We start from the raw sequence: 12,360 nt of genomic DNA, 5'->3' as shown, positions 1-12,360 counted from the left end.
AGCCAGGCTGGAAAAGATAGATATATATATTATATATATATATATATATATATACACACACACACACACACACACACACACACAGAGTAGGCAAAGTCAGGGAAATGCCATGTAGCTGCCAAAGGAGAAAGATGCCAGAACTGTACTGGTAAGCCACAGGCTCATGATGATACACAGATTAATAGAAATGGGTTAATTTAAGGTGTAAGAGCTAGCTAGAAATATGTCTGAGTCATCGGCCAAGCAGTGTTGTAATTAATATAGTTTCTGTGTAATTATTCAGGTCTGGGCAGCTGGGAAACAAATATGCAGTCTCTGTTTACAAAGAAAAGTATTTTTAGGGGTTAAAGGAGATTGAATTGAGGAGCTATTATTTAATGGGTAGAGTATTTCTGTTCTGAATGATGGAGACGGACAATGGAGATGGCTATACAACCATGTGAATGTACTTAATATCAATAAACTATACCTTTTAAATAGTTAACATAGTAAATTTTATTATTTTGCTTCAATTTTTTTTTTTTTTTTTTTGGTTTTTCGAGACAGGGTTTCTCTGTAGCTTTGGAGCCTGTCCTGGAACTAGCTCTGTAGACCAGGCTGGTCTCGAACTCACAGAGATCCGCCTGCCTCTGCCTCCCAAGTACTGGGATTAAAGGCATGCGCCACCACCGCCCGGCTTTTGCTTCAATTTTTAAAGCTAAAACTAGGCTATGATCCTACTCATTACTACATACTACTAGAATATCTGAATATAATGCACTTTCAGTTTCAACATTTATACCCATACTAGTGACAGATGCTGAGTAGACAGGTAACAAAAAGAAATTAGAAGCTTTAAATATTGTTACCTAAAAATCCCCAGGAAAGAAAAAAAAATTAAACAAGCTCCAAGATAAGAGCTCCAAATTGGTCTTCTCACATCTTTTATACACTTTATTTTTAACATGTCAAGAAGAAACTACACATACAGATGAATGTGACCTACACATGTTAGTATATCAATTCCATATACACTCAAAGAATGTTAGCAATGTATCATTACTGTTATGTGATAAGCGTAACAATGAGGCTTTTTAGGAAACTGTAGATATTTTAGAAGAATCTTTTAAGTATTTAAAATAGAAAAGGAAAAAAAACTTAATTATCTGTTCAATTTAGACCGAGAGCAAACTGACACCACAGACCTAAGTATTATGTTTTTCAGATAAATTCTGCTAAGAAATTTGACCATTTGTTTTTCTTTTAAATGTTAGATTCAAAAGACCAACCAAATGGGAGCTATCAGACTCAGTGCTTCAGTGCCTATCTAACAGACATGAGGCCCTGAGTTGATTCCCAGAAATGGATGAAAGGCTGAATAAAGTATACACAACTGGTATTATGAACAACCAAACATTTTTCAGTTTAATGTTTAAACAATGAGGTCCTTAAAGAGTGGGAATTCCACCATGAAGACATTTAACCCAACAGGTTTGAACTTATTTTCTTTCTTAAAAGGTTTTATCCTTTACATATTAAGGTCTGTTTAGATCATAAAATCTAAGAAAATGCTTTCATATAATAGTCAGGAATACGCCTTGCATTTCTTGGGGAAATGGTTATGCCTACCTTTAACAGAAAAGTGACAGTTTACTAAATCATCCCACAAAAATTTAAGGCAAAAGTCTACTGTAAGACATACCTCTTGAGCGCTAGAAACACAATGGTTATAGAAATCAAATTCTTGAGAACATTAAATGGGACAGCAGTTTAATCATACTGATAATAATCTAGTTGTTATAATCAAACTAGCTTAGTAGCCTGTTAGTTAAACTAAACAGCCATCTATTTAGGTATAGCAGAACAGAAAGATTAAATAGAGCTCCAGAGCACACAAAAATATGCAAGAATGGGATCAGAAAGCAATGGGAAAAAAAACAAACAAAAGCCAGCTATACTAATGATAGCCAAGGGAGGTCCAACTATACATAAAGATGCAATTACATAATATTGAAGAAAAATTCTCCAAGTATTGTACTTTTTTCTTCTGATAAAGCATCAAAAGAAAACAGTTAATAGAAGAACTGAGAAGAATATTAGTTGGAAATCAGGGGAAACTAAAGTAATATACCATCTGTAATTTATAACAAGTTACAAAAACAAATTAAACAGTATCTACTCAAATCTTAAAAGCATTCTCTAAATGAGGTTAAATACCTCAAGTAACAGAGGTATCCCAAGTCTGTCCCTCAATAGGGCTTTTTGAAATAAATGCTGTTGGTTTTTAAGAAGCTTCATTAATGAGAAAACATTTTTTTTAATATTTATTTATTTATTTATTATGTATACAATATTCTGTCAGTGTGTATGCCTGCAGGCCCGAAGACCCCATTACAGATGGTTGTGAGCCACCATGTGGTTGCTGGGAATTGAACTCAGGACCTTTGGAAGAGCAGGCAATGCTCCTAACATCTGAGCCATCTCTCCAGCCCCGAGAAAACATTTTCTTAATGGAAGAACCTCTAAACTGTTAGCTCCCACCCCCTTTTTAAACCTTAACTTTATGGAAAAATACATAGCCAAAACTAACTTTATAAATTATATAACTTCTTTTTTCCCATTGAGACAGGTCTCACTGTGCAGCCTTGGAAGGCCTAGAACTTATAATTCTTCACTTCCTCTCTCCCCCAGGTGCCATCATGCTAGGATATCTAATTTATATTTTCATCAAATTTCTACAATTGTTACTATGCTATATTTACATGGATCAGTTAATTGGAAAGGGTATGCTACTCAGTTTGGTGATAAGTTACTAATGGATGCACAGTCTTTATAGATGTAAGATGTACTTATTATTCATTGACTATGGGGTAGGGGGATCAACAGAGAATTAGTAAATCTCTTAATGGTGAAATGCAATATAATGCAATACCCAAGAGCCCACAATCAGCAGCGACAGATAAATACAACTAGTTCTGCCTTAACTTTTCTATCTTCATTTCCAATACTGAAACTTCAATTTTTTTTTTTTTTTTTTGGTTTTTCGAGACAGGGTTTCTCTGTGGCTTTGGAGCCTGTCCTGGAACTAGCTCTGTAGACCAGGCTGGTCTCGAACTCACAGAGATCCGCCTGCCTCTGCCTCCCAAGTACTGGGATTAAAGGCGTGCGCCACCACCGCCCGGCTTTTGCTTCAATTTTTAAAGCTAAAACTAGGCTATGATCCTACTCATTACTACATACTACTAGAATATCTGAATATAATGCACTTTCAGTTTCAACATTTATACCCATACTAGTGACAGATGCTGAGTAGACAGGTAACAAAAAGAAATTAGAAGCTTTAAATATTGTTACCTAAAAATCCCCAGGAAAGAAAAAAAAATTAAACAAGCTCCAAGATAAGAGCTCCAAATTGGTCTTCTCACATCTTTTATACACTTTATTTTTAACATGTCAAGAAGAAACTACACATACAGATGAATGTGACCTACACATGTTAGTATATCAATTCCATATACACTCAAAGAATGTTAGCAATGTATCATTACTGTTATGTGATAAGCGTAACAATGAGGCTTTTTAGGAAACTGTAGATATTTTAGAAGAATCTTTTAAGTATTTAAAATAGAAAAGGAAAAAAAACTTAATTATCTGTTCAATTTAGACCGAGAGCAAACTGACACCACAGACCTAAGTATTATGTTTTTCAGATAAATTCTGCTAAGAAATTTGACCATTTGTTTTTCTTTTAAATGTTAGATTCAAAAGACCAACCAAATGGGAGCTATCAGACTCAGTGCTTCAGTGCCTATCTAACAGACATGAGGCCCTGAGTTGATTCCCAGAAATGGATGAAAGGCTGAATAAAGTATACACAACTGGTATTATGAACAACCAAACATTTTTCAGTTTAATGTTTAAACAATGAGGTCCTTAAAGAGTGGGAATTCCACCATGAAGACATTTAACCCAACAGGTTTGAACTTATTTTCTTTCTTAAAAGGTTTTATCCTTTACATATTAAGGTCTGTTTAGATCATAAAATCTAAGAAAATGCTTTCATATAATAGTCAGGAATACGCCTTGCATTTCTTGGGGAAATGGTTATGCCTACCTTTAACAGAAAAGTGACAGTTTACTAAATCATCCCACAAAAATTTAAGGCAAAAGTCTACTGTAAGACATACCTCTTGAGCGCTAGAAACACAATGGTTATAGAAATCAAATTCTTGAGAACATTAAATGGGACAGCAGTTTAATCATACTGATAATAATCTAGTTGTTATAATCAAACTAGCTTAGTAGCCTGTTAGTTAAACTAAACAGCCATCTATTTAGGTATAGCAGAACAGAAAGATTAAATAGAGCTCCAGAGCACACAAAAATATGCAAGAATGGGATCAGAAAGCAATGGGAAAAAAAACAAACAAAAGCCAGCTATACTAATGATAGCCAAGGGAGGTCCAACTATACATAAAGATGCAATTACATAATATTGAAGAAAAATTCTCCAAGTATTGTACTTTTTTCTTCTGATAAAGCATCAAAAGAAAACAGTTAATAGAAGAACTGAGAAGAATATTAGTTGGAAATCAGGGGAAACTAAAGTAATATACCATCTGTAATTTATAACAAGTTACAAAAACAAATTAAACAGTATCTACTCAAATCTTAAAAGCATTCTCTAAATGAGGTTAAATACCTCAAGTAACAGAGGTATCCCAAGTCTGTCCCTCAATAGGGCTTTTTGAAATAAATGCTGTTGGTTTTTAAGAAGCTTCATTAATGAGAAAACATTTTTTTTAATATTTATTTATTTATTTATTATGTATACAATATTCTGTCAGTGTGTATGCCTGCAGGCCCGAAGACCCCATTACAGATGGTTGTGAGCCACCATGTGGTTGCTGGGAATTGAACTCAGGACCTTTGGAAGAGCAGGCAATGCTCCTAACATCTGAGCCATCTCTCCAGCCCCGAGAAAACATTTTCTTAATGGAAGAACCTCTAAACTGTTAGCTCCCACCCCCTTTTTAAACCTTAACTTTATGGAAAAATACATAGCCAAAACTAACTTTATAAATTATATAACTTCTTTTTTCCCATTGAGACAGGTCTCACTGTGCAGCCTTGGAAGGCCTAGAACTTATAATTCTTCACTTCCTCTCTCCCCCAGGTGCCATCATGCTAGGATATCTAATTTATATTTTCATCAAATTTCTACAATTGTTACTATGCTATATTTACATGGATCAGTTAATTGGAAAGGGTATGCTACTCAGTTTGGTGATAAGTTACTAATGGATGCACAGTCTTTATAGATGTAAGATGTACTTATTATTCATTGACTATGGGGTAGGGGGATCAACAGAGAATTAGTAAATCTCTTAATGGTGAAATGCAATATAATGCAATACCCAAGAGCCCACAATCAGCAGCGACAGATAAATACAACTAGTTCTGCCTTAACTTTTCTATCTTCATTTCCAATACTGAAACTTCAATTTTTTTTTTTTTTTTTTTGGTTTTTCGAGACAGGGTTTCTCTGTGGCTTTGGAGCCTGTCCTGGAACTAGCTCTGTAGACCAGGCTGGTCTCGAACTCACAGAGATCCGCCTGCCTCTGCCTCCCGAGTGCTGGGATTAAAGGCGTGCGCCACCATCGCCCGGCTTGAAACTTCAATTATTTTTAAAGGAAAACGTGTTACAGCATGGAAAATAGTGCTGACATATTAAATGTTACGGTAAGAATTAAGTAAATATACTTTTAAAAATTGCTTATTCTTGCTATTGCCAAGGAAATAGGAAGAAACAGAACAGAATGAACAAACCCCTCCATTTGTGGATTTTATATTTCAGTGCAGAGATCATACTCTAGAATTTAGTAATAAAGTTATTCAGTGATTAAATTCAGGTAGAGATATGTGCTGAGGCAAAGTGAGTGGCAAGAGACTGACAATAATTGTGTTTCCACCAGATCAATTCTATCCAGGCAATATAGATATAGCTGGGTATAGTGACACATATCGGTTATCCCCCTGGGTCACATAGCAAAACCTTGTGTAGATAGAAAGGGAGAAAGCTTACAGGGCAATAAAGCAGTCAAGAGTTAAAAAAGAACAGCAGACCAAAAAAGAAAAAAATAATAAATTTTTTACTTTAAGAAAATCAGTATAAAAATGGGTTCCCTGGGTTCTCAGTTTAAATGAGTGACAAGTTAATGGCAAATTCTGATAAAGGAATGGAAACTATGTAAGCTTACCCTAGAAACAGGCTAACGTAAACCAATAACCTTAAAACATGTACATGATACCAAACTCCAGTACAGGCAGAAAGCAGTACATCAAAGGCCATGAGAGTCTAAGTTTGATGGAAATAATATTCATTCATTCATTCAATGTATACTTACTCAGCTAAATTATCCAACTTGGGAATACAAATGCACATAATACAGTCTCTGATTAAAAAGGAAGTCAAAGAGATTTCTGCTCTAAAAGAAAACTAGCTTATAGACTCCTTGCCTTCCAGAATAGTTTGCTCCCAGGACCCCCACACTATCCATTTGGGTGTTCTAATGTGGATGCTGTAGGATATAATTTTACACAGCCACATTTCTGTGATAGAACATAATACTGTAATTATTTTTACTAGAAGAGAAAATAATATATACTTATTGTGCATATACAACTTCTCTTTTTTACTTAGAAATCTTAATTAATCCCTGCCATTAACATATACAAGTTTATCAAAATAACAATTGGACTAGAGATCAACTTAGTGGCAAAGTGTCTGCATAGCAAGCATAAAGCACTGCATTTGACACACACACACACACACACACACACACACACACACACACAGCCTGATTTCAGTTGTCTCTGTAAATACAAAACAGTAAACTAGTACTGTTACCACCATTTTGCATCATTCATTTTCTATACTTATACTTGTACCAACCCACCAAATAAATCAATAGTCAGCACCAAAATAGAGTTAAATTTAAACTATCAAAACTCATGAAGAAATGGGTGAGGTGGTATACTCTGTTAATCCCAATACTCCAGAACCAGAGGTGAGCAGATCCCTGAGTTGGAGGCCAGCCAAGTCTACACAGTGAGTCAGGACAGCCAGGGTCACACTGAGACCCTGTCACAAGAAAATAAAAAAGAACACAGAAAAAAAGAATTTAAAATAGGAATAATGGGAGGTAGACACAGAATGCCTTGGTATCAAAGTCTTATGTTTAGTCTTGCAATGCAGTTAAACTGGAGCAGGCATGATGATATAAGACTAAAACCAAGCATTTAGGAAGCTCAGATGGGAAGGATGCTGAGTTGGACAAGGTGGCTAAATATTAAGACTCTGCTCCCAGCCCCCACCAGGGAAAAGGAGGGGGATATTTAACAACCTGAATACAGTTATTACAAAGGAACAGAGAGTACCTCAGTAAGCAGCATTCTCCTCCTAAACATGAAATCAACTTCTATAACAAAACTAGGAGGAGGTAGCTAAACGAAGAGGAAATAAACAGGACAAGCTTCTTCCCTTTTTGAACCAAAAATAAAATAAAATAAAATAAACAGCACCTGACAATTCAATCATTTACCAGCCATTCATCCAAAGCAGCTAATCTCCACACAGAAAGAAGGAAGGAGTAACCTGCTTCAAATTAAACATGGCTCCTCCCAAATCTTCTTTACCTAAACACCTCAACATTACCTAACAAAATAACCCCGCTACTGAGAGCCAACCTGGAAATTTGACAAATTCCCTGAGTGTGTGACAGTCCTTTCAAGAGGCAAACCCTCACACCAAGCAGACATGACAAACCTAGTCTAGAGTGCTTAAGTTTTATCTTATAAATTATCAGTTTTTCATTTTGCAATTTGTAACAGCACTCTTTCCAAGCACACCACCACTTTGCTTAAGAGTTTTAAATTATCAATCTAGAACAAAGTCACTGGAAATAACGTAACACAAAGGTGCACAGTAAAAACACCCTTGCCTTGTCCACAAGAGCAACAACAGGCACTCCTGGAACCCTCAAGCTCTTCAGAATACAAATTTCACAAATTTTTACCTAATTATACATACAAATTCAAACAAGCAAGTAAGATCTACCATTGAGTTCTACAGCCTGCTTTTTGTACTGATGGACTGAATACAGTCTTCTAAGTTTAAATAAGCTGGTTCTTTAAGCTGGTTATAAACAAAGGTATTTTTCATCATTCATATGTTGGTAGGCATTTCTAGAAGGGAATTCTATTTTTCCTGCAATGAATAATTTTGTGCAGGCATGATTGTGTGTTTTCTATAAAACAGTTTAGAAATTAAAATGCTGAATTAAAGATATTCATTATAATGAGATCTCTTGTCAAACGCCCTATCCATTCTCATTTTGTTTTTATATTGGAACACAGAGGTAATATTCCTGGGGGCCTTCAGTAGTAAGTTCTGTTTGTTCCTATGTTTCATCTGGTTTGTGTTTTTAACCTTTTATCATTTTATGTTATGTCTTCACTTCACTTGTACTGGAAACTTGAAACCGTAAGTTTTTATTTGTTAGAATTGAGAACAAATTCAAAATTAGATGAGAGAGCTGAAGAGTCCAGTGGTTAAGAGCACCAGCTGTTCTTCAGAAAGCCAGGTTCAGCTCCCAGCACCAACACAGACGGCACTGATAGCAGTGTGTAATGTCAGTTCCACATCTAACGCCCTCTTCTGGCTTCCCTGGGCACCAGGCGCACACATGTGCACAGATATAAATGTATGCCTAAAACCCATAAACATAATAAAACAAGTATACTTTTTAATAATTAGATGGTAGACATTTAATTTGCACGTGACTAAACTTTTCATGTTACCCTCTCAGATGTCCTTCATGTTAAAAAAGAATCCCAGACCATAATTATGAACAGATAAAGTATCATCACTGTTATCAGTAAAATACTAACAGGCTCCCTATTTGTATTCTTAAGAAAAACCAGAAGGGAATAGATCAGGAAACTGGGACGGTGTCAGTGTTTTCATAAGTAGCATAATAATTAAAAAAAAAGTTTTACTAAACATTCACTCATTATACCTTTGTCATCCCATACCCATAGTGAGTTGACTACAAGGATATAACTGACTTATCCCGAATATTTCCTCTTCTTTCTGGGTCTCCTATCTTTAGCTATCTCTCTTCTACCATTAACTATAAGTCAATTCAGTTATCATCATTTCAATAAATTATACAAAACAGGCATATTACCTAAGCCAAGTCAAAATGAAAAAGGAGATCTTATTAGAAGAACTAGAAAAAAGAAGGTGGAAGAATGGTGGCACACGCCTTTAAACCCAGCACTTAGGAAGCAGAAGCAGACAGATCTCTGTGAGCTGGAGGATAGCCAGAGCTACAAAGTGAGATTCTGTCTTGATAAACATCAAAACAAACAAGAGATGGTAGAGAGACTTCTAGTCTTCCTTCTGCCTCCCTCTGCCCCCACCCCCATCTCTCCTCTCTAAGGTGTAACAGAGAAGAGTGCCTGGCTAAGATACAGAGTGCAATGGAAGCCTAGAGGCAAGCAGTAGAAAGGAGGGTGCTGAGAGGAACTTACACACAAAAGGAACAAGGAAAAGTAGAACTATATAACAAGCAGCAGCTTACTTTGCCCGAGTGGAAATATGCCTCCTTTCTCAACCACGTGTGCCTATGTAAATTGGAATTTTGTCCTCTGAAGCACCCTAATTTCTAGCTAAAATTTTTATAGATTGGTCTTTAAATTTCAAGCATTACTTTTATCAAGTTCCAGCAAGACTACTAGAAAAACTGTGGTAAACAATAATAACTGTGCTATCTGAACAAATAAAAATCGTTCCACCAAATTTAAGATTTTAAAACTCCCCTTTAAATATTCTGACAATAAATATATTAACATAGAAGCTCAGTTCAGTACAAACTATTTCCAAGACCTGGAAATTCTCAAGTTCAGGGCATCAGAAAGCTTCTCAAACAGTAGCTATGAGGGAAGAGTGTGAGCGGAAAGCACTGAATACCCAGGCCTTGTTTGCTTCCTCACTGAACCATTTTATTCAGAGGCTTGAAGGTAGAGAGGCCATAAAGAAGACAGCAGGCTCTGGCTGCCTGGACAGGGTTTCCCTTTGCTGAGATTTAAGGATTTTAAATGCCTTTCTGCAATTAAAGTTGATTTTATTCAATATTCTCCAAGGGTACAAGGTAATGATTTAACTAAACTATTAGTTCTCTAATTCAAACCAATCTGGATAAAAAAACACAAGGTTTAATCTATACAATACTACATTTTATTAATATTAAGCTGCTTAAACATGTAACTTCATTTGTACAAAGTGAAAAATAAGTTAAACTTACCTCAACTGTTTCGCGTAATTCTGTTCAATTTCAATCCTCTCTTTAACAAACTTGGCGTATCTTTCCAAGAAGTCAATTCCCCATTGCGTATGCTTGTCTAAGCTATCGAACTGATCCTAGAAAAGGAAAGCAAGAACAGGCTGAACAGGTTGAAATTGTATCCACAAATATTTTAACCACTTTCCCATATTTGTACATAGAAATAATTAAGTATAAAGTATAAAAGGAAACCCCTGGCTCCGCCAACCTTTTCCTAAATCAGAAGGACAAATGCTAGAGGACCACCTTGGGTCTGCAATTGTAGCTCTTCCTGGATTATCCTTTGCAGATTTTTGTAGCACGAATAATAAAAATCCAGAGACGGATATTGGGGTTCAACCTGAAGATCAGAAAAGCAAAGCAGCTAGCCACTGGCTCTTACCTCTGCCTCAGATCAAATGGGTGAGATCCTGTCTCCAGGAATCCTAAAGACCCCCAACTCCACTGAGTTCCTGTCTCTTCCCTTTTACATTCCTCTCTTCACCCAAGACATATGGCTCGTGTCTCCACCTCCCTGGTGCTGGGATTAAAGATGTGTGATCCCAAATGCTGGGGTCACCTCTGTGTGAGCACTATTTCTGTTTTAGAGTCAATCTTGTGTAGCCCAGGGTGAGCTCACAAGATCCATCTGCCTGTCTCCTTGGTGCTGGAATTAAAGGCATGTGCCACCACTCCCTGGTCCGTATGGCTGACTAGTATGACTGCTTTCTGTCCTCTGATCTTCAGGCAAGCTTTATTTACTAAAACACAAATAATATACCACTGTAGATTTGTCTTGCCAAGTCTCCATAACCACACAAGCCAATTATTTTAAAGCAATCTCTCTTGAGTGTAGTTATCACTCTCTGCACAGAGTGTTGGCGCTGGGCTTGTAAAGTAGCAAATCTCTAAGACTATAATAATGGCGCACACACCGTGTCTAGAACTAGGAGGAGGAAACAGAGGAAACAACTGTAAAGATAGGCTCAGAAAGCCAAAGAAATGGAGCAGCCAAAGGAGAGAGAGATTGTCCTTGGGGAGGATAAAGCCATCAGGCTACAGGAGTAACAGACAAGGTCACTGCTTGCTCCTAACTTCTGAAGGGAAGATGTTACCCTTTCGTCTCACACCTTGACTTCTGTCACTTTCTATGAGCCTGAGCTCGTAGGGGAAAAAAGTTCCCACTCTTTTCCTTTCTGCTGCACTTTACTGATCCACTTACTGTGAAACCATCTTATTCTCGCTATCAAGAGTCTTGTGTTCCCAGTTCCTAACTGCCCGTGTAGTCCAGCTTCTGTCAGTACTAGAATTTCACCCATCATCATAGGAAAGGTAAAGTTAATAAATCAAAAAAAAAAAGAAAGAAAAAAAGAAACAAACAACAACCCTTTCTTTGTAAACATATATGTATGTGTCCTGTTGGTCCTTTCTCTGGAGAACACTGAGGAAAACTTTACAGATTTTGAAATAAACAGAACTTGGCAGTCATTGTTTTGGCCTAAGCTCCTCTACTAGCTCCCAACAGACCAAACCAAAATGGATTTGCTCGAGCTGAAGGTCCCTGCCCACCACGCCCAAACTAAGTTACCCATCTCGCCTGAGAAGTCAGAGAGGGAGAAACCGAGACAAATAGTAATAACCAAGCCCCTAAGCATGCCAGTTTTAACCTGCACAAGCGCTTCAGCAACTCCCACAAGCAAAGTAACATTTAAACCTTCAAATTGCCTTTGCTCTGTTCTGCTTTCTCAGCCCTTCTGTCTGCAGGACCAACACGCTCCTTGTGTTTTATGGAATCAAGTGTTGCCCTGTAAATCAGGTCAATTATAATCTTTTAACTTTTTAATTTTGTCTTTTGACAGATTTGCTGCCAATAAATGATACAGTATTTGTAGATGACATAGATAATAGATGCAGTCCCAACACTTCATCTTCAAAATGCTTTTTTCATAATTCAGAGTCCTTTGAAAAAGCAACTAATCACTAACCATTAAAA

At 36.6% G+C, this 12,360-nt stretch overlaps 1 protein-coding gene across 5 annotated transcripts in view; it reads right to left on the bottom strand.

Annotated features, from left to right (window-relative positions):
• Fnbp1l (formin binding protein 1 like) overlaps positions 1-12,360 on the bottom strand; it is a 72,729-nt gene that overhangs the window by 35,758 nt on the left and 24,611 nt on the right. For all 5 annotated transcript variants that reach the window (XM_075981472.1, XM_075981468.1, XM_075981471.1 and 2 more), the window contains exon 2: positions 10,350-10,465. In XM_075981472.1, the coding sequence (XP_075837587.1) occupies positions 10,350-10,465 (116 nt within the window). The remainder of the gene's footprint in view (positions 1-10,349; positions 10,466-12,360) is intronic.

The sequence above is a fragment of the Microtus pennsylvanicus genome, chromosome 7 (assembly GCF_037038515.1).
Source record: "Microtus pennsylvanicus isolate mMicPen1 chromosome 7, mMicPen1.hap1, whole genome shotgun sequence".
Taxonomy (NCBI): Eukaryota; Metazoa; Chordata; class Mammalia; order Rodentia; family Cricetidae; genus Microtus; species Microtus pennsylvanicus.
This window is presented reverse-complemented; position numbering and strand designations above follow the sequence as displayed.